Genomic DNA, 23,341 nt, shown 5'->3' on the forward strand with positions numbered 1-23,341 from the left:
TCTCAATGGCCCTTATATACTTTTTGCATGCTGAATTTAGAAATGTATCTCATTTCGCTCAATCAGGTCAAGTTTTTAAGCTGTCTCAATTTTACGGAAAAAAATTATGAAAATTTGTTTTTTTAATTAGCATTTTTTTTTTATTCAAAATCAGACTTACATTGACAGAATATGTACAAACTATATATAAAATGACGCACAAGTACCGTTAATGTGAAATTCAACATTAAAAAGACGAAGGAAAACAGCGACTGAATTTGGGTGTTGGTAGAAACAACAATTTATCTATATTTTTCTAAAATTGAAATGAAAGTAATTGAGAAGGCACTTTCTTCCACATTAAGTGTACTTGTGTGTCATTATATGTATAGTTTGTACATTTTCTGTCAATGTAAGTCTGATTTTGAATTTAAAAAATGCTAATTAAAAAAACAAAAATTGATTATTTTTTTTTTCCTTAAAAGTGAGATATAAAAACTTGACCTGATTGAGCGAAATGAGATACATTTCCAAATTCAGCATGCAAAAAACATATAAGGGCCGTTGAGAAAACCTAGACCTCTGAAAAAAATATTTCAAATGCAGCCCAGTGTAATCGACACTTTACCTTTACCACTAATAACACAAAACTTTGAACAGTTTATTTATTTCTATGCACTTTACCATTCCCGCTATCTACATACTATCTTAAATTCATATTTATTGATATACACCTTACCATTCCCTCTATCTACATACTACCTTGAATTACATATTTATTTATATACACCTTACCATTCCCGCTATCTACATACTACCTTGAATTACATATTTATTTATATACACCTTACCATTCCCGCTATCTACATACTACCTTGAATTACATATTTATTTATATACACTTTACCATTCCCTCTATCTACATACTACCTTGAATTACATATTTATTTATATACACCTTACCATTCCCGCTATCTACATACTACCTTGAATTACATATTTATTTATATACACCTTACCATTCCCGCTATCTACATACTACCTTGAATTACATATTTATTTATATACACCTTACCATTCCCGCTATCTACATACTACCTTGAATTACATATTTATTTATATACACCTTACCATTCCCACTATCTCCATACTACCTTGAATTACATATTTATTTATATACACCTTACCATTCCCACTATCTACATACTACCTTGAATTACATATTTATTTATATACACCTTACCATTCCCACTACTTCCATATTTGTTACTTGCGAAATCTTAAAAATTGAAGCCTCCGTCAGCCAAGTGAGTGGGTCTATTAATTACTTATTATTGCCCTTGACGACGTCTATTAATTACGGACTATTGGAACATACTTTTAGATATCAAGACCTTTATTCCCTTTATATATTTTATACCCCTTTAAACCATTTTATATCTTTAGACCCTTCAAACCCTTTAAGACCTTTTATACTCCCCTTCGACTGCATTGACCAATTAGACCCCTTTAGATCATTTTAAGACCCTTTAGACCTCTGAGACTCCTTACGACCTTTACAACTTTGAGACCCATTGGATGCTCTTTCGATTCTTTTGACCCCTTCAGGGCCCTTAAACCCATTAGACCTTTTAAGACCGTTAATTCCCCCCCCCCCCCCTTATAGACGTCGAGCTATTAGACCCTTTAGACCTGATCCTCCCTTTAGATCTTTTAAACCCTTTAGACTCCTGAAGAACTTTACACACTAAAGACCGCTTAGACCCCTTGACCTTTTTTTTGTACAGATAGTCAAGGCTCGTGGAAAAGCTAGAAGAGTGAGTGGATCAGGATGCAACAGACAAAAACAGAACGCAAAACACACATGCATGCGGAGGAACAAAATGGATACAGAAGGAAACTCCGAGGGAAAACTGGAAAATTGGAAGGAGAAGGGATTTGGGTGGTGTTAACGAGGGTAGAAAAGATCATGGGTCAAGATTGGGGACAATCTGAGATGGTGGTAAACAGCTGTCCTGAAGACCTTGAGGGAAGAATGAGATTGAAGAGGATGTGTAAGTCGACTCCACAGATGAGAAAGAAAGAGGAACACATGAATAGAGGTGAGCAGTGATCCTGGATTTCGGTAGTTTCAGCAGACAGAGGTTGATGATGGACCATGTGAGCCCTGCAGAAACCTGGGGGGGGGGGGCAAAGCATAAAAAGAGCAGAGAGTGCAAGACAAGAAAGGAGGCAGTTTAAGACAGAGACCACCGAGCTGTCTGTGATGGCGATGTGATAGACCCATTGACTCATTTTTAGCGTGAGAGATTCCAATGATCTTGAAGGCCTTTGCTTCCACGGCATCAAGCTGAACAAGATGCAAAGCAGGGGAGCCAGCCCAGAGGGGAGCAGCAGTATTCCATCAAGCTGCAGATGAAGGCCTTGTAGATGGATAGGAGTTCAGGTGTGCCAAGGAAGGACTTTGTGCAATGGAGGATGCCCAGTCAGCAGCTGGCTTTGGAGACCAACTTTGAAATGTCGTTCGTCCAAGAAAGATTATGGCTGATAGTGAGGCCCAAGAGTTTGAATGAACTTGCTCAAGAGGATTGTTAAGAAAATAGATAGGAGGGCTTGCCAGATGGTCCTTTCAGAGAGAGATGGTGAGAGTGTGAGATTTCTCAGGATTGAAAGACACATTCCAAGTGCTTGACCAGCTTGTGATTTTTTTTTAAGGTCTGAAGAGAGGGAAGAAGGATGAGGGATGTCTGCTTGAAGGATGAGGGATGTCACGGCACAGGGTGGAGTCATCAGCAAATAGATGAAGAGGATTTTCCAGAGTCAGATAAATCATTGATGAGGATCAGGAAAACCAAATTGGTGATCTGGGATGAGGTTGTTGGAGAAAGGGAAGGATTTCATATCAACTGCGATGATGGATTCCATGACCTTGCTGATGATTAGAAGTAAGCCGATATGTCTGCAGTTGAAGGGATCAGGTTTTGCACCTTTTTATGTAGTGCAATGATGGTGGTGGACTTCCAAGAAGATGGAAGATGACCTAGTGCAAATGACAGGGTGAAAATGGCAAAGAGAGGATGAGCAAGAGCAGCAGAGCATGTTTTCAGGACATGTGAACTGATGCTGTCTGGTCCAGTTGCAAAGTCAGAGTCGAGGGTTGAATGAATCTTCTCCACCTTCTCTGGTGCAAAAGACACAAAGTGTAGGAGCAGTTGGGTACGACAGGGAATAATGGGTACCGGAGAGTGAGGAGTTGGGGACACAAGATTTGGAAGCAAACACAGAATCGAGGCATTCAGCCTTCTCACAAGCGGAGTCAGCTGTGGTGCCATTTGAAGAGAGGGAAGACATGAAGGGGAGCATACATCCGAGAGAGACTTAACAAAGGTGCCACCAGGTTTTAGAGATGGGAGACAAGTTTGAAAGTTCATTCTTCAGGTTGGACAGATGTTGTTTTCTGGCTCTTCTGAGAGTGGACACACACTTGTTGCAGACTTTTTCGAATGCATCGAGATTGCCTTCGGTCGGATTAGCCTACCAGGAAGAGAAGGCACATCGTTTCATAGCAACTGCCCCACCACAGGATTCAGTGTACAATGTGGGGGGAAGAAAGGGTAGGATAATTGAAGACCCTTAAGACTCCTTGAACCATTTGACCCTTTAGACTTGTAGCTACTGTTGGAACATACTCTTTAGACCTCTTAGACTTCCATAAGACCATTTTAGACCGAATAGACCATTTACATCCCTTTATACATTTTAGACCCATTTTCAGACCCTTTAGATGCCCCTTAGATTCCTGAAGACCTTGGAAGTTCATATCCTTTAGACCGATTAGAACTGTTGACCCTTAGACCTTTCGACCCATTGGACACTTTAGACTCCTTTGACCAATTAGATCGCTTTAGACCCTCCTACTAATATGCTATTAGAGCTCTATAGACCCTTTCGACCACTTAGATCGTTTAGGCCTTTTCCACCCCTTTCTGAAAGAACTCGTATTAATGAAACCACGAGATGCAATGTTGCGACATTGCCTTATCGCTTTTCCCTTAAACCTCTCAATGCGCTCGCACGTCGTCGTCATCTTATGCACCCACATTCACTCATTCCTCAACAATAGCTCCTTTGAATGTGTCTCGATAGTCATTCATGCATCAAGTCAAAGCAGGCATGGAGGAAGAAAAAAAGAAAAACAACATATAAACAATGTTCAGAAATACTGGGAAAGTCTTCATCAACAGATCAATGGCGAGCAATAACAATGCGGATTAGTGGATAACAATAACAATGCGGAGAGATCAGTTCAGTAAAATGATATGGTGACTATTCACCAGAATTGTTCTTTTTCTTGCCAAACAAGTCCAGCTACAAGATATAAGCAAATGAGAAACTGAGACATTAAAAGTCTTTCAGGAATCGTTCAATCCCACTTGTCTCAGCCTCTCATCTTGTTGATTTAAAAATATAATATATCTGCTCTTTGTGTATCATAATACTGCATACCTAACTACATGTTGGGTTAAGTGATAACAAAACACAATGAGAACGGCACTCGGTCGAGCGCATGCCTCCGCCAGGCTGAACAGTTTATGTTTTGTTTCCCACTGATCGGCCGGATATGGATCCGGACCTGAACCAAAATCTAATCGGCTCGTTCTTGTCACACACCCAAACTGTCCACCAAGTTTTGTCCAGACCCGTCCGAAACTTGTTGAGATATCGAGCTACATATCGTTTTTGACTCCATCTCTCAATGCTGAAAAATCACTTTAAAAAATTCTCATATCTGGATCTGAATCCAGATCTTCATCAAAATCTAATCAATTTGGCCTCATCACATTCCGAACCCTGTCCACCAAATTTCGTCCAAATCCATCCATAACTTTTTGAGATATGCTGCTCCCAGACAGACAGATGACAAACAAACAGACAGACGGGGGGGGGGGGACATAGCCCAACAGGGGGGGTCCACCTTCGGTGGTGGTGGTACCTAAATCAATATACACAAGAAAGAGTAATCAGAGATTGCAGACCCTCACCAGGATGTACGAAATGAAAGGTCGAAATGATCCAGTTGTAAATGTGTAAAGGTCAAAAGTCTGAAAAGTTATAAAGGTCTAATGGCCGAAAGGTGTAAATGTCGAAATGATTGAAAAGGTCTAAATGGGTATTAAGGGTCAAAATGGTCTAAAATGTTTCTTAAATGGTCTTTACAGATCTAAAGAGTCTAAAGGGTGCAATTTAAGGTCTAGTCAGAATTGCCTGAAGGAGACTAAAGGGTCTTAAAATGTCTAAAAAGGAATGAAAGGTCAAAGGGATCCATGGGAAATAAAAAGGTCTGAAAGGTGTGACAGTCTCAAGGGAAAAAGAAAAGAAATCTTAGGGTCTTCAGGGTTCTAAAGTGTCTAAGAGGATCTAAAACAGTGATCTTCAATATATTTTTAGAGGGGGACCACTTTTGCAGACAAAGATTAAAGTGTGAAAGCCGCCACACCACCTGCAGGACTCCGTAATGGGTGCTATTAGGTGCCGCCTCCATATACTCTTCTTCATTGTGGTTAACTGGGCTGCAACCATATCAGGTCAGGTCAGGTCAGGTATGGGAGCATGCGCCAGAGCAGTGCGTCGCTGTGTCCACTTTCCGCCGGTACTCAAGGAGCCTCCGTCTGGCCATCCCCCAGGCAGATGCTTGACCCAACCCCATCTCCTTGAGATGCTGATCAACCTGCTGCAACCACGAGGCACGTGGACGGCCCATTCGACGCCTCCACTCACTAGGCTCCCTCGCTGAGAGAAACGCCTCCTGGTGAGCAGGATCATTGACAGGAAAACGAGCCACATGTCCATACAGCCACAGCTGACGCTCATGGACTATGCAGGTAACAAATGGACCTGCAAATGCAGGTCCATGACCCTGCATGGACCATGCAGGGTCATGGACTATGGGGTTGGGTACACAGGGTAAACTGGATGGACACTACAGGGACTTTCAGGAAGGAAAGCAGGGAATTTGAAGGTGGTGTGTTTGGGGTGGACTAACGGGGGTAGATAAGATTGTGGTTTTGGATGGGGGACGATGAGAGGTGGTGGTGAATAGCTGTTTTGAAGACCTAGAGGGAAGAATGGCATTGAAGAGAGTGTGGGAGTGTATTCCAAAGGTGGGGAAAAAAAGAGGAATGAAAGAGTGAAGGTGAGCAGCGATTCGTGATTTTGGTAGTTTTACCAGAAGGGAGTTGTTGGCAGACCTTGAGCACCCTGCAGAAATATTTGGGGGACATATCGCAGACAGAGGAGGGAAGTGGGGGGGGGCAAGGCTGGAGAGGAGCGTTAGAAGACAGAAAGACCACCGACCTGTCTGCGGTGAGTGAGTGGGAGGTCCAAAGACAGTCTCATCGTGGAAGATACCAATGATCCTAAATGCCTTGGTTTCCACAGCGTACAGCCGAGAAAGGTGAGAGGCAGGAGCACCAGACCAGAGGGGAGAGCTCCATCAGGCTGCGGACGAAAGCTTTGTATGTGGTCAGGAGCTCAGGTAGGCCGAGGAAGGATTCCCAGTCGGCGACTGGCTTTGGAGGCGAGGTTGGAAATGTGCTTTCCCAGTAAAGATCATGGCAGATCGTGAGATTCAGAAGCTTGAATGAAAGGACTTCAAGAAGATTGGTGAGAAAGTCGATGGGAGTTGGGGAGGAGGGGGGATGTTCCAGACAGTTCTTTCGGAGAGACACAGTGAGAGTTTGAGTTTGAGAGGGGTGACCCATTATGATCAGCGATCAAATCAAAAAATTGGTGTGCATGTTTGCAATTTCTGTGTTTCTTTTTAAGCCATGTTTTGAAGAGGCAAACAAGAAAGTTCATGGAACACCTCACCCCACACAGTCTTGAGAAAAAGAACATGGGAAGAGTCTATTAAATTCTTGCTTTGTATTTCCAAGCATGATCTATGTTTGTTTTATTCGTGAACCATGCGCAACAGGCATGATGGTAGCTGTACGAAGCCTATTGGTCAAACAGAACGGTCTAGAGCTGACGATGCTCCACTGAGACGCGTTTTTTCGTCTCCATCGAGGTTTATCCATGCATTTGTGCAATTACAAACCTTCTGCCAACTCCTCTCTGCGAAAATGATGCACCAAACAAACAGCACGAGGAATCGCCATATTTATCAGAATGCAAAATCTCAAACAGTTATTCTGCCCCCAGGGCGTGAATATTTTGTCCAAGTCTTGCTAAACGGAAGGTTTTTGAAAGTGCCAAGAAGGCGATTTGTGTTCTGCAGTGTTCGAGTGCACAATGAAATTGAAAGATAAAAAAAAGATTTTACAGGTCATACAAAAAAAAAGTTTTTTGGACGTTTACCGCCGTTGATGCAGCGCCTTTTACACCACCTTATTTAACACATTACATTAGTTTTTTTTGTGCCTGTTGTTTGTGTCCTTTTTGACGTCACTAAAAACAAACAGTAAGTTTCCCGTTTGGAATGATTTTCAATTTTGATTGACTGCCAGACAGAAAAATGATCTCACTCCTCTCGACACATACACGTTCGGGACAAATTCAGAGCCAAAGTACTGTTAAACTACAGGTTCGTTTTCCAATCGATGTCCTCATTTGTATTCAAAATATAACATTCAATAGATATTAATTTGTTCCTCCATCATAAACTGACGCTTGTAGACAGACAGACAGACGAGTGAACCAATTGCTTAAACCTGCTCTTTGCTTTGCGTGCACGGAGTAATTCCTGTTCTGTGAGATCTACTCAAAGCAATAGACTACAAGTGTCACAATGAATAAAATAAACTTAGTCCTTACCCAATAAGAAACAGAAACACTGAAGTTGTTCCAATCTCATTCCTGAACAGAAGAGCAACACCCGTCGAACTGCTAACAAAAAATATATAGATATTTGCTTGCAAAGCACAGCAATGGCCATTTGTAGGGGGGACATTATTACTAAATTGGGGGTTTGGAGGCAATCATATTACTCGAACGATGGATGGAATACACAGAACGTTGATCGAAGAATTCGAACTGCTGCGTGGGAAGTGAGAAGCGATAAGCCGGAAATGTAAGCTTGTCCTAGTTTCCCACGGAGATCGGTTAGCAAACTTCGACCAACGTTCTTTGGATTCCATACATTGTTCTACCTGTTCACTGATGAAGAGAAACAATGGCCTTCATGAGCAGGACTAGTTCTCCTTTACGTCCCATAAACTTTGTCGTCCTTTGTCTCAAGGAACTGCAAGACAGTCATCAGTTTTAAAATCATTTCCTGAGAGTAACTGCTTACAAACTTAAAAAAAAAAAACTTTTATGATCTTCCTGTCCAAGTAAGCATTCATACTCTTCCTATCCCTGCAATGTTTGTGTACTATTTTTCCTTCGTACTGTAACACGTTCAGTTTGAAAACAATTTATAAATGTCTCATCAAACTTTTGAAAACAGAATAATTTAACTTTTTTATTAAACATAATAATCGTGTTTTCACACTTACTGGTTCCATTAATCAGCCAAATCACCAATTAATTAATTAACCTGAAAAGATGTGCATTTTCCTTGTTGTACAAGATTATTATATACAATAATATCCAAGTTCAGTAGAAATATTTTGTTTATAAAAGTCGACCGTCTTGTTATGGCAACAAGTCAAACCGCATCAACAAAGAAGTTCGACATATTATTCTTTGGAAATCCCTTTCTTCAACAAAAGATCTGAATTGAAAATGATTCATAAAGCAAAATAGGTGTTTATAAATACAGAACAGACATTGCAAGGGTCAGATGTTGGGATTTTATTTTTCTTTACAAGGAATAAATTTTGAAAAGACATAAGAGAAGAATTAAAATAGATAATCTGATCTACGTTTACCCGTGGCAATACGACGCGAGTTGTAAAAGCAAATTAGTTATCAGCAAAAGCACATGTTGTACCCAGAACTACAGCCATGATTAATCCCCCCCCCATCCTCCCTCCGTCCCCTACCAACTCGACTCATTCTAACTCTCTTCTCCCCATCTCCTTCTTTTTTTTTTAACCAAACCTTGGGACGTTCATATAATGCATCCCTTTGACACTCAATTTGTCAAACCCCTTCACCCCGAGAAGCCTAGTTCCTATACATTGTTAGTTTATCAGCCCGTCCCCCTTTCAGTAGGAGACGGGGTTCAGAAATTGTGTGTGTGTCATTGGTTATTATCTCCACATGCAGGTTTCAGAATGTAGAATGGAGTCCTACCAGGTTTCAAAGTATTGTTGTGGGTCGGGGGTCGGTGGCGAGAACGACCACGAGGTAGGAAAAGCTTGCATCGTCTCCTACCAATCTCCCCGGAATTGAAGGCCGTCACTCAGATAACTCCGCGAGCCGGCGGGTCATTTAACTGACCGTCGCCGCCAATATCATAACCGCGTCACGTAGGGTCTATTTGTCTATAACCAATTTACCTAATTAACTACGCGATTTCGACTACCGGGGAAACCATGCCCTCGGCACGTCTTGCTCGAACCGGTCACTCTACCGACTGCAGTAGAGTTCCAACAACCGACTACCAACTCCCGTTCGGGTGCAGCCAAGCGGAAACTGCCAAAGCCGTGCCGGCTGGAATGAACGGATTATCGATAAAACCCCGCCTAAAGTCAGATCCGAACCATGCTGGACCAATTCAAGAAGGGACAGAAATGGACTGGGAATATTTCTACAAATGTTTATTTACAATAAAAAGACAAAGGCAAGACTTAACGCGAATATGCAAGAAGGAATATTTACAATGAGCAAAAACACTTATTCAGATCTACTTACAAGACGGGCCCACACGCAGAAACACACACACACACACACACACACACACACACACACACACACACACACACACACACACACACACACACACACACACACACACACACACACACACACACACACACACAATGAAAAGAAACCCAGAGTCTTTATTGGACCCTCGCAACCGTGGAGAGAGACAAGCTGGGGGTCAGAGTTCGGTGGTGTACCTGACCGTGGGAGGAAGGGCGTGCTCCACGATGCGGCACCTGACAAAGGTCGTCGGTCCGGTCCCCAGTCGCACGTAGGGACTCGTGGTTCATGGCGGAGCTCAGGTGGTGAACAATCGAGGTCCACGGAGGGAGGTCAGGGTCGCTCTGTCCTTCCTTAAAACTCCTCGTAGCAGGCAGGGTGAAACTCCAGAACCCCTTACAGCCACCGTGAAACAAAACTGACTGCTTACAGCCACTGTGAAAGCAAACTCGACCGGACCATTTTTTACAGACAGTCTCAGAGATTTATTGGCCTCTCTCCACGGGGAGGGGCCTTTGGCGAAAACGCAACTCACTGTCTGCCTCTGATTGGACAGGGTCCTGCGGCCCACCTTTCCGGGGCGGGACCTCGGCCTCGGACCCTGCCAGGAGATCCCAGTTACTCCTCCACGTGGCTTCGCTCTCGACGAGTAACAGTGTCAGCACCGCGAAGGTCATCGTAAAAGAATTACAACATTCGTGGGAGCCGAGAACTGGAACCGCGAGACCCCCTCTCGGCAAGTCAAGGTACAAGCCGCCAACGCGTGATGATTGAGCGTGATGGGCCGAAAGGGTCATGCAGATAGGATGGTTTATTAGATGTAATAACCTAACTAAAATAAATCGCAACGCACACCTTTGATTCTCCCACTAGACAAAAGGAAGGGGATCTGACGACACACATACTTAATGACATAAGTGACTTTTGGGACATCTGTTTGTTGAATGCAAATGGTTTCCAGATCCGTAACAGTATCTACCTCGGTTTCACGAAGGGATCATGATTCATAGACAAATTTGTGAAGTTTTCTTGTGACCTCTGCCACCGAAGGTGGAGGAGGTTATGTTTTCACCCGCCTCTGTTGGATTCGCTATATATGCTAGATATCCCTTATTGTCAGGTTTTCCGTCTGCGTGTGTGTGTGTGTGTGTGTGTGTGTGTGTGTGTGTGTGTGTGTGTGTGTGTTGTGTGTGTGTGTGTGTGTGTGTGCGTGCCTGCAACACGAGGCTCCACAGCACAAACCAGCAAACCGATAATTTATTCATTTACCGAAAAAGATTCCCCACCCACACACCACCTTCAATTATTACTTACGAAATCTTTATATTGATGACTTCCGTCGTGTGTGTGTGTGTGTGTGTGTGTGTGTGTGTGTGTGTGTGTGTGTGTGTGTGTGTGTGTGTGTGTGTGTGTGTGTGTGTGTGTGTGTGTGTGTGTGTGTGTGTGTGTGTGTGTGTGTGTGTGTGTGTGTGTGTGTGTGTGTGTGTGTGTGTGTGTGGGCACGATAACTCAAGAACGGAAGAAGCTACCAATGTCAAATTACACCAGGTGATTCAGGAGGGTGATGGCTAGCGCCGATTAGATTTTGGTCAAAATCGGTCAAAGGTCAAGGTCACAGTGAGGTCAAACATAATTCCGTAAATTCATGTGGAGAAATGGAGTATTTTTGCTTCGGTCGACATTACGAGTTCGTTTTAACTTCGATTTTAATTTCGTCTTCGGTTTTTGCGATCGCTTAGGACGCCTAACACTGGGTTGTCGAAATTCTGGTAAAAATCGGATGTTTTGGAGACGTTTTAAGATTGTATAAAAAATATTTCACTCGCCGCGTCACAGCTCGTCACGTGGTGCAGCGCGCTCGAGCAGAGGCGTCATTGAGTCACGTAAAGGTTTTCCGTGTGCGCGCTGACGGTGTTTTCGATAAAGATCGTGTTTAAAAGTCATTTTTTATCCCAATAAAGGTTATCGTCGCATGCCTGACTCGCTAAGCCGTCGGATTATGTAAAGATTGTTGGTGGATGGCCGAATATTATGGTTTTGTGACTTTGATAAAATATTATTAAATAATTGCGTGGCGAAATGGAGATTTTTGCTTCGGTTGACGTTACAATTTTTGATGGTTTGGTACAGAATCATCGTAGAAACTTCTGGTTTGCGTCGCTACCTTCTCTTGAGACAGCTTTTATTAGACAAGGTCCGAGGTCAAGTTGACGATTTCGTAAGTACCAGTCAATGACTGCTTGTTTATTTATTTACCGAAAACGATTCCCCACCCACACACCACCTCCAATTATTTATTTATTTACCGAAAACGATTCCACGACCAACACACCACCTTATTTATTTATTTACCGTAAACGATTCCACAACCCACACACCACCTTTAATTATTTATTTATTTACCGAAAACGATTTCATGACCCACACAACACCTCCAATTATTTTTTTTTTCCGTAAACGATTCCACGATCCGCACACCACCTTCAATTATGTATTTATTTACCGAAAACTATTCCACCACCAACACACCACCTCCAATTATTTATTTATTTAACATTTCGGATTCTCCTCCTGACACACCACCTTTAATTATTTATTTATTTACCGAAAACTATTCCCCACCCACACACCACCTCTAATTATTTACCGAAAACGATTCCCCACCCACACCCACCTCCAATTATTTATTTATTTACCGAAAACGATTCCACGACCCACACACCACCTCCAATTATTTATTAATTTTTCCGTAAACGATTCCTCGACCCACACACCACCTCCAATTATTTATTTATTTCCCGTAAACGATTCCACCACCCACACACCACCTCCAATTATTTATTAATTTAACATTTCGGATTCTCCTCCCGACACACCACCTCCAATTATTTATTTATTTACCGAAAACGATTCCACGACCCACACACCACCTCCAATTATTGGATTCGCTAGATATCCCTTATTGTCGGGTTTTCCGTCTGTGTGTGTGTGTGTGTGTGTGTGTGTGTGTGTGTGTGTGTGTGTGTGTGTGTGTGTGTGTGTGTGTGTGTGTGTGTGTGTGTGTGTGTGTGTGTGTGTGTGTGTGTGTGTGCGCGCAACGTGAGGCTCCACAGCACAAACCAGCGATCCGATTTTGATGAAACTTTGCCAACATGTGCAATATTGTGTTGGGAATGTGCGCGTTTGAATTTCGTTGCCAAGCAAGCACCTGTTGCTGTGCAGCAGCCAAAAAAAACACGTACAGTATTTTCAATACTTGTCCTTCAGTTTTAAATGTAGAGAATCGAGACTTCGGAATTAAACACTTTGAGATATTTAGAAAATTTTACTTGAGCTGATTTTTGATTGAGGTATTATTTTACAAATGGTAGTCCTTCAAAAATTGGGTCTATTCACCGTCATTTTTTATGAGGGGCTTAGGAAAGTGGGCGGAGCTTAGGGAAAGTGGACGTGGTTGATGAAAAGTGGGAGTGGCGTAGGAAAGTGGACGTGGCTTGTGGACAGTGGGCGTGGCTTATGAAAAATATTGTGTGGCTCAGGAGGTGTGGTAAAACAAGAGCATTGAGAGAAGTTTATCAGGGTTTCCGTGTGTGTGTGTGTGTGTGTGTGTGTGTGTGTGTGTGTGTGTGTGTGTGTGTGTGTGTGTGTGTGTGTGTGTGTGTGTGTGTGTGTGTGTGTGTGTGCGCGCAACGCGAGGCTCTACAGCACAAACCAGCAAACTGATTATTTTTCAAATGGTATTCCTTCAAAAATAGGATGTCTATTTACCGTCATTTTTATGAGGAGTGCCAGTTGGCAAAATACGCAATAGGAAAAATCTTGCCAGGCAGAGGAACAATTGTATGTGAACCAATACGTCTTGGCAATGAATCTTCGTCGGTGGATCGGTCAGAATGAAAAGCACCGCATCCAGCACTTCGATACTAGCGAATCCCTCGTCGCCTACCGGCTTGTCTGTTTGTTACTTACGAAATCTAAAGATTTCGTAAGTATATTGATCACTTCCGTCCTCTGTTCGTGTGTTTGTTTGTTTGTGTGCGTTTGTGTGTTTGTTTGTAGGCACGATAACTCGAGAACGGAAGAAGCTACCAATGTGAAATTACACCACGTGATTCAGGAGGGTGATGGCTAGCGCTGATTAGATTTTGGTCAAAATCGGTCAAAGGTCAAGGTCACAGTGAGGTCAAAATTCCAAAAAAAGTTATAACTCGAGATCGGAAGAAGCTACCAATGTCAAATTACACCACGTGATTCAGGAGGGTGATAGCTAGCGCTGAGTAGATTTTGTTCAAAATCGGTCAAAGGTCAAGGTCACAGTGAGGTCAAACATCCAAAACATTTGATTTTTGATGGTTTGGTATAGAATAATCGCAGAAACTTCTGGTTTGCGTCGCTACGTTCTCCAGAGACAGCTTTTATTAGACAAGGTCAGAGGTCAAGTTGACGATTTCGTAAGTACCAGTCTATGACTGCTTGTTTGTTTGTTTGTTTGGGTGCAGGATATTTCAAAAAGCTGTTGATGGTTCTAGATGAAATTCAGTGGGCAGGTTTGGTGTGTGACAAGGACAAACCGATTCGATTTTGGTGAAGATCTGGATCTGACGACTCAAATTTTTTAAAGTGATTCTTCACCATTGAGAGATCGGGCCAAAAATGATTTATTTTTAAATGATATAGCACAATATCTCAAATAGTTGTGGATGGATTGGGACGAAACTTGGTGGACAGGTTGGGTGTGTGACAAGGACGAATTGATTCGCTTTTGAAGATCTGAATCCGGATCTGGATACGAGAATTATTTAATTTCTAAAGTGATTCTTCACCATTGAGAGATCGGGCCAAAAACGATATGTAGAATGATATTTGAAAAATGTATTGGGTCAGATACGTTCTAGTGGATCAGGCATTGTGTGGCAGAGGTATGTGCTCAACCGAGTACCCTTCTCGTTCTCAAAGCTTTCTTCTATTGGTTCTTTTCAAGATCGTCACTGAGCCACGGACAATTTCCACCACTGCAGCAATATTCCCAGGGATGGTTTTTTCAGATCTCTGTGACGTTCTTCTCTATCATTCCCATTGCTCCAATTATCATTGGTACAATGTCAGCACTCTTCAGCTTCCAATATATTTTCACTTCTTTTTTGAGGTCTTGGTATTTGGTCATTTTCTTGATTTCTGCATTGTTAAGGCCAAAATCACTGGGTACTGACACCTCCATTACTAATGCCTTATTTTCTATTCCTTTTTTTTAATACCTAAGTACTATGTCTGGTCACAATGGTTCGTATTCTATGTTAACGCTCAATGTGATCATCAAGTCGTACGTGAGTGTTATATCCTTGATTTCAGTGATTGCTTTTGGTTCATGGTGATTGCTTTTTCTGGAACTGGGATATTGAAATTTCTGCAGATGTGCCAGTGGATTACTCACAATACAGTAACGTGTGTTGTGCCTTCGTGTGTACAGCTCTTCTGAGACGACTTTTTTTACATCCCGATAGGAGGTGACTTAGGACACACCTTTTACATTAGGGACACACGTAATTATTACAGAAATAAAAATAAAAAGTCTAAATCTTACTCGGTTTTTTTGTTACAACCGAATGGGGGTGGGTATGGACAAGGACAGGCATCGGCAATAGGTTAGGGGGAGACCGTAGGGTAGGACCAAGCCAGTCTTCGGACCAGCCAACGCCACCACACTTCTTCCACAACCTCACGAGACCACACCGAAGCCGGCCAGCTTCATGTGCCGGCCTGTTACACTGTCGCACCTTACTTTATTTGCCATGCCTTTATTCCATTTGCTATACCTGCCCATGCCTATATTTGCCTTTCCATGTCACTCAAACTTAACCATGTGCACCAGGACCATCTGTGTGGAAGTGTTTGCAGGGACTGCCCTGCAGGCAGCCGCATTACTGGGGACTGCATTTGTGCAGTCCGGACATCTTGTTGTTTATAAAGGTCAGTTCAAATGGACTGAGACGGCGTGTGGCCTGCCGTGTTAGGCTGAGTTGCCTCCAGCAGCCAGGAAAGGAAAAAAAAAAAATAAAACCAACAAACAAAGGTCCATTGAGGGCCCTGAAGACGCCTGATCATCGATTGCCTGCTGCTGCACTCATCCCCGAATGTTACCTTTATTGTCTTCCCTTAAGTCACAGGTCCTGGGCCATGGGTAATGTAAATATTAGAAATGTATATAGTTCGAACCCACCTGTTTGTTTAGTTCAAATTTCCTGCAATGTAGATAAGTTGTCCGAATGAGTCTTTTCGTTTAGTTACGCAACGCACAAGGTTATTTATTTTTGGGACATGTATTCGAAATGTCGCACTCAGGGATCCATCGGTAAAATCTCCTAGAGGAACCTACACCTACATGCCACACGAACGTTAACGACTCGGGTCGAGACTAGTAAAAGGGAGGGGGGTAGTGTTGCGGTTCTCAGAACTGCATGCATACAACAGATAGGTGTCCCAAGACAGTTATTCCATTATTATACGTGTAGTTAGACCCCTTCCGTTTGTTTAGCGGGACAACAAGGGAGTGCGTTGTGATGATCTAATAGCTCGGGTTGCTTCAATCATTTTTTCCTTCATTTCATCCCCACTCCTCTTCTTTTCTGATTATTCCTGAGGTAAATCGGCCACGTGCGCCTTCGCTGTAAGGTGAGGCCTCGTGTAGGCCAGCGCGTGCGGCGCCATGTGGGTGTGCTCGCTGGTGCTTGACTTGACTCGAGCTTCCAATGGTCTGGGGAGAATTGCCGATTGCATTAAAAAGGAATGCAAGTAAATACCTCTAAAGAGGCTGCACGAATGGTGTTTTTCACGGCACGGGAAACACGGCCAGCACGACGCCCACGCTGCACAAGACACGCACGGAGGCCAATAAAGCCGACTCACGCCATGTTGGGCAGGATACGAGTGTGCGGGTAGAAGCAGCTTGTTCTGTTTTTTTAACCTCAATACCCGACACATATTGGTGTTCGCCCCGCGCACATGCTAGCGGAGTCGTGTGAATGCAAGCACCGGCCACGTGCGTAATGGCGAAACCGCGTGCACTGCATGGAATGTGCTCGAAAGCAGACACGTACGCCGCTCGTGAAGCGTGCATGGATTTATCCATGGCGATGTACCTTCGGTCCTCGCTGGCAGTGGTGGATTCTCCACGGATGGTGAACGTCTTCTCGTCTCTGTGGCCAGTGAGGCTGCGATCGAGCCAGGGAATGTACAGTGCGGGCCACGTTGGCGCGCGCGGAACGAGCACATTGATTGACGCTGGTCGAACGCCCGAGCGGGCATGGAGGACCCTCGACCAGTCGCCCGGGGGGTTTTGTAGGATGATTCGCGTGCCAATTTTGGTGTGGGCGATTCATGTCATCTCATGGGTTCGGAGCGCAATATTGCCGCTGTTTGAGATGGCCTTGCCGGAAACGAAGTGAGGCGGTTTCTGGCCCAAGCTGGTGGGCCACGTGAGGGGTCGGGGCCAATCGGAGCACCCAATTTAGGTGATGACGTTTGGATTCGGCATGGCCCCTCCTCCCGAGCTGCGGGCCCTATAAAGGTCGGGGCAGTCCCTCTTGCCCCGTCGGTCTGTGTTTCCTGCTCCTCGTCTCTGCCCACACCATGTCGACCCCACCCGCCTACTCCACCCTCGCCCTCTGGACTCCGCCCCTTCTCCACTCAAGCTCCTCCTTCACGAACACAGTCTCCACACGTGTGGTTTGGGCCAGAGACAACGCGCCCACTGTTGGGTACCGCACCCCGGAGCTCAACATTTTTTTAGCATTTGAGCTTTGGTTATCAAATTATCCAAACCCACCCCCCCCCTTTATTATGAGTATATGAAGAATAACAATTAATAATTGGGTAAAAATGTCAAAGGGCAAAGTTACTGTGAGTAGAAATAGCCCTGATTATCCCAGCCGCTGCAGTTTGTTTTGTTTGTTTTTTTACATCTTTCAATAATCCCTTCTGTGTTTCTTTATTTATCATTTGAGCTTCAGTGTGTCTGTCCAGTCCATGATTTTTTTTTTTTAATCATTTGAGCTTTTTCTCACACCAAAACCTCAAACAAACCATTATGAGAACATGGAGATGACTGATTAATAAAATTTACATTTTTTTATTTTTTAGCTCTGCCTCCAAAGGTGAAAGGAGGTTATGTTTTCTCCCCCTGTCGGTTTGTTTGTTTGTGTGCAGGATATCTCAAAAAGTTGTGGATGGATTCAGATGAAATTTGGTGCACAGGTTGAGTGTGTGACAATTCATTTGATGTTCATGAAGATCCGAATCCGGCTCCGGATCTGGGTGGAGGGAGGTATGCGCTCTATTTAGTGCCCTTCTAATCAAGTTGTTTTCATCATTTTAGTTAGGATACAAAGCAGACGCAGACGGGCTTTGCAATTTGAGATGGTTTCGAGTTGCTATTTATTCTCTGCTGGAAAATTGATTTTTAAAACAATGTATTGATTGACAGAACAGGACAGAATTCTCCAAACTTTTCACTTTTGACCTCACTGTCTACATTGCATCAACATTGAGGAAGTTGAGATGCAATGTTCACTTGTGTTCATGGAGAGGAATAAAGACGTTAAATATTGCCAGGAGGTAGTGGGGGTCGGGGGGGCAGCAGTGGACACTCTTACAACACTGCACCCTTCCCCTTCAAGGTTCACTTGCTCTTAAACATTGAGAAAAAAATGAAATTTCAAACCAGCTCATTTAATTATTTTTTTTTTATTCTAATAACCTGGATCAAGCAAAAAAGGCATGTGGGACTCTCACAAATACAGTGCCTTCAGAAAGTATTCACACCCTTCGACTTTTGTCACATTTTGTTGTTACAGACTGAATTTAAAATAGATCAAGTGTAATTTTTTTTTGTCACCGATCTACACAAAATACCCTTTAATGACAAAGTGAAAACATGTTTTTAGAAATTTTTACAAATTAATTAAGAATGTAAAGCTGAAATGTCTTGTGTCAATAAGTATTAGCATTTTTAATTAATTTGTAAAAATTTCTAAAAACATGTTTTCACTTTGTCATTATGGGGTATTTTGTGTAGATCGGTGATGAAAAAAATATAAATTTAATGAATTTTAAATTCAGGCTGTAACACAACAAAATGTGACAAAAGTCGAGGGGTGTGAAACTGTGAATACTTTCTGAAGACAGGGTATACCGCAGTACTTAAATGGCAGATCGTTTTGGGCAGTATTAGCAAAAACGTTTCAAAATACCATCTTATTTTGTTATATTAAATTGTAATTACCACCTGCCCATAAATGCATGCCATCAAACTTCCAAACACCTACTTAATGGTGCATTTATGTTAAAATATTTGTACGAAGGAAGGTCCAGTACTACCGAAGCAGTTTCTTGGCAAGGGTTACACTGGATGGTTTGTCGTTTACGGCAGGAATTTGTAATTTGTTCATGGTGTCGGCAATAACTCACCTATCCTTCGCGAATGACACCGTGGGATCTTAAACATCCACCAACTAATGCCGGCAGACGGGATGCCCAGTTTAACATCCATCCGAGGGACAACACACATTGATGAATCGCCCTGCTTATGAAACACCAGGGTGACAGCTTTTTGTTGGGTCAAGATTCAAACCCAGTTCTAGACTACTTAGAGGTGAGTGTGGGTACGCCTCGGCCATGCTGTCATCGGGTATTCATGTGCAGACACCAATTATAATGGATAACAGAATAGAATATGATCAGTTCAAAAAGGTTGATTTGATAATAATGCAGTATTGGTCAAAAAATAATACTGTCAGTGTGCCGATGCCACGTTTCAGGGACAGGAACATGGACCTGGTGGGCTGGAAGGAGAGGTCTATAGATTATTCCAAGGTATTGTTATACATGTAAACGGTATGGTGATTTAGCCATGGACGATAAAGGCCAAGTAAAGGACAAAATAGCACTGAGATGCGGTGTTACGAATGCAATCAAATAAGGGTTGTAGCAAGAGATTTCAAGTCATTTTAAGGTACTAAGATGTAGGTGCAATAGGCTGCTGCAGCAGGGCATAAAGGATCGTGGAGAAAAAACTTCAAGAGCTATGATTCTCGCAATTGCAGAGATAGTGGAGTGAGTGTAGTCTGCCTGCTGAAAACTGAAGTCCCCAAGATGGAGGTGTCAGATACTGGTTAGAATCGTGTATTAGAGGGATGAGAGACTTCCACTGGTGAGAATGGGCATGTCTGTATCCAGCCCCTCCAGGTAGTTGTATTTTTTTGATTGACAGATTCTGTTAAAGGGGCCCAACACCATTGAGTGAACAAAGGTAAATTGGTTGCAATTAATACATTCAATAAGGTTCCTTTGACAGTTAATATATCATTATTTTTGTTTTCAAATGTGAACTTCGGTCCTGAATTTGGATGGTACTGCATTGAAAGGTGTAGGAGGAGCAGGTATCTACAAGAGGTCACAGCAATATGATACACAAGGTGGCAATACTGTGGATATGTGCTTTGGCTGTGTTCTTCAACATAAATATATATATATATATATCGCTACAGCGTTAAATCAACCAGAATACAGTATGTTTGGACAAAGGGATTTTACCCCTGAGCAATACTGGGAAGAGCAAGCTCCTCTATGTGACAGCTCCACATGTGGATGAAATGAGTGGGGATTTGCCTTCTTCATTTTCATTCACCATTATTGAGGAAATTGTCAAGACATGATTTCCCCCCATCCAGAAAGATGCTCAAATTAAGTGGGTTGTTGTGCCTGATCTGAATGCACATTGTGGAACCACACCGACAGGGACACTGGCCCTGGAGTTGGTCTTACCCACACCTTTGACAAGGCAGGCTGGGTGAAAGGAACTTTGCTCTGGTGCTTTTTTTTTTTCTTCCTTTGCTAGCATTTACATCATCCCAAGGCTAAATAAACATCTGAACTTCAAACCAGTACCTGGCTAATCTGGTTTATTAAGACATGGAAGATTAGTCCACAACAATGCTGGCTTGGTTCTCAAGCTTCCACTTAGCAACTTTTTCTCTTGAAGGATTAACTGAACCGTAGCCTGGGAAAAATTACACACGTTTAATCTGTGTGCAATACACAGTATAACATTCAGGGCTAAAGCTACATCTACAATCAAAATACAAAGTAATCCGACGACTCTTGCAGGAAGTGGAGCTCGGTGGAGCACATACCTCCGTCCAGATTCAGATCTTCATCAGAATCGAACCAACTCGTCGTGGTCACACACCCAACTTGTCCACCAAGTTTCATCCGAATCAGTCCACAACTTTTTGAAATACCGTGCTATATATTGTTTTTGGCCCTGTCTCTCAATGGTGAAGAATTACTTTTAAAATTCTGGTGTCGATCTGGATCTTCACCAAAATCTAATAAGTTTGTCTTTGTCACACACCGTAGGAGCTCATCATGCCTGTGCTGCACCAGCAGCAAATACTATCACCCATGCACTTGAAAGTGAATATTTTGCAAGTCCTACCAAGATCCTTGCCTTATTACTGTTCGACCTCTCTTCTTTACTCTCAGGCTACAGCCCCTAGTCCTATCAGTGTTTTTTTTCTGTTGAAAAACTAGTCTGTACACATGTTTTGTCTGCACTGTTAATTATCCTAAACATCTAAATCAAATCCCCTCGGAATTGCCTCCTTTCTAATGTATAAAGTCCTGTCTCCTTCAGCCGCTCCTCATAGCTTAGTCGAGCTCGGCCTCAAAATCAATCTAGTAGCCCTACGCTGAACCCTCTCTATGGCAGCCGCACCCGTTGATAAAAAAAATTAATCTTTTGATTAAATAAATATTTCCTTTGAGTGGGTATCGATGCTCCACTCCCCACGTTTAATCATTCAAAATCCATGTACTGTATTTATCAATCATTTACACTTTTGATTACAATTCAATGACTGGTACTTATCTGATACTTTGGAGACTTGATTTTTACTTCAACAGATTTATTTGTTTGCATGTTTGTGTGTGTGTATATATATATATATATATATATATATATATATATATATATATATATATATATATATATATATATATATACATATATACATATATATATATATATATACACTGTATATCAGATGACAACAGCAGTTACTTCACCAGTGATCTCAGACCCCTCATTTATGGCAATGATCTTAAAGTATGATGTTGAGGAAGACTGTCATTGGAAGGAATATGATAGTAACAAATACAAGGAAATAAAGACGTATCAAACCTGAGAAGGTTTTCTGCCCCGGTACGAAGTCGCATCTCTTTATTAATTTGCTGGTTGAGACGAACTCGGCGAGTTTGGAGTTTGCTGCGCTGGGTCTGAGCGAAGGGATCGCAACCCTAAAGAAATAATGGGGCCGGGGTGGTGGATCAGAAAGAAAAACAAATGTTTCCTAAATAGAAAACACAACAACAACAAACTCAATTCTGCAATTAACTTTCACAGGAAATGATGAGCTTAATATCCTTTGAACTATTAACTTATGAAGCATTATCTCTGTTATCCACTATCATTTCGGTAATTTTCCAAAGTTCGTGGAAGAGTTTATGCATTAAAAGCAACGAATAAAAACATCAAGACATATCGGTGTACATTTTACATGGATAACAAACACAGATGGAGTGGACACGAAGTGTGTGCAATTGTTCGACGCTGAAACGACGACGAGCGAGTGTCTCTCCAGGTGGGCACTAAACCTCAGGGTGAAGAGATTCAAGTGATCCTGCAACTGCTGTTCCACAGAAACACTCATCACTTCTAAAATCATAATTAATAGTGTAAAAATCAAAAAAGAAATCATAACAAAATCAAAAAGCTTCATGGCTAGAGTGGTGGGCTTGGGATCCTAGAGTCCTGAGTTCAAATCTTGCTTGGCTGTTGAATTCATACCAGGTGGGGTTGACTCAGCCTGTCATCCTTCTGAGGTCGGCAAAAATGAGTGCCAGCTTGCTGGTATCCTGCGTCAGAGTGGTGACCCGTCCAGGATTGTGCCCAAGAGCCAAGGAGACTGCTTCGGCAGCACCAACGCTCTGCACAGAGTATGGTCCCAATGGATGGATGGATGAGTTATTCTGTGGGATGAGTTATTCTGTTCAAAGCAGGAGTAGGCCTTTGCACCGGGTGGTTTTGCAATTGAAATTTTAAGCCGAGAATCACAACGTCACAAAAAGGCTCCAACCGAGTAGTCCTCATCATGCTGAGCGTTTTATTCACAATTCCCAGGTACTGACACAGCAAGCGTGGCTCGTGTTCACGGCTTTGTGCACTATACTTTAACTCCTTATAGTGGAGCAACTTAGCATAACAATTGTGCATTTTGTGAGGAAAGCACCATATTGGCACACTAGTCGCCTAACATATTATGAACAGATTTCGATATTGTGCCATCTCAAATTTTTGATGGCAGTGGAAAATGGCTGCCACAGCCATCAGTGGCTGAATTTGAGATGGCCCAATAACCAAATCTGTTCATAATATGTTAGGCTACTAGTGTGCCAAATTTGGTGCTTTCCTCACAAAATGCACAATTGTTATGCT

General features: G+C 42.6%; 1 protein-coding gene across 1 annotated transcript in view; it reads right to left on the minus strand.

Annotated features, from left to right (window-relative positions):
- Nucleotides 1-23,341, minus strand: part of LOC147016484 (rhophilin-2-like) — a 137,602-nt gene that overhangs the window by 82,529 nt on the left and 31,732 nt on the right. Inside the window, exon 2 of the mRNA XM_085845180.1 lies at nucleotides 22,028-22,143. Coding sequence (XP_085701306.1) covers nucleotides 22,028-22,143 — 116 coding nt within the window. The remainder of the gene's footprint in view (nucleotides 1-22,027; nucleotides 22,144-23,341) is intronic.

The sequence above is a fragment of the Eptatretus burgeri genome, chromosome 11 (genome assembly GCF_056783735.1).
Source record: "Eptatretus burgeri isolate ZD-2024b chromosome 11, Ebu_testis_v1, whole genome shotgun sequence".
Lineage (NCBI taxonomy): Eukaryota > Metazoa > Chordata > Myxini > Myxiniformes > Myxinidae > Eptatretus > Eptatretus burgeri.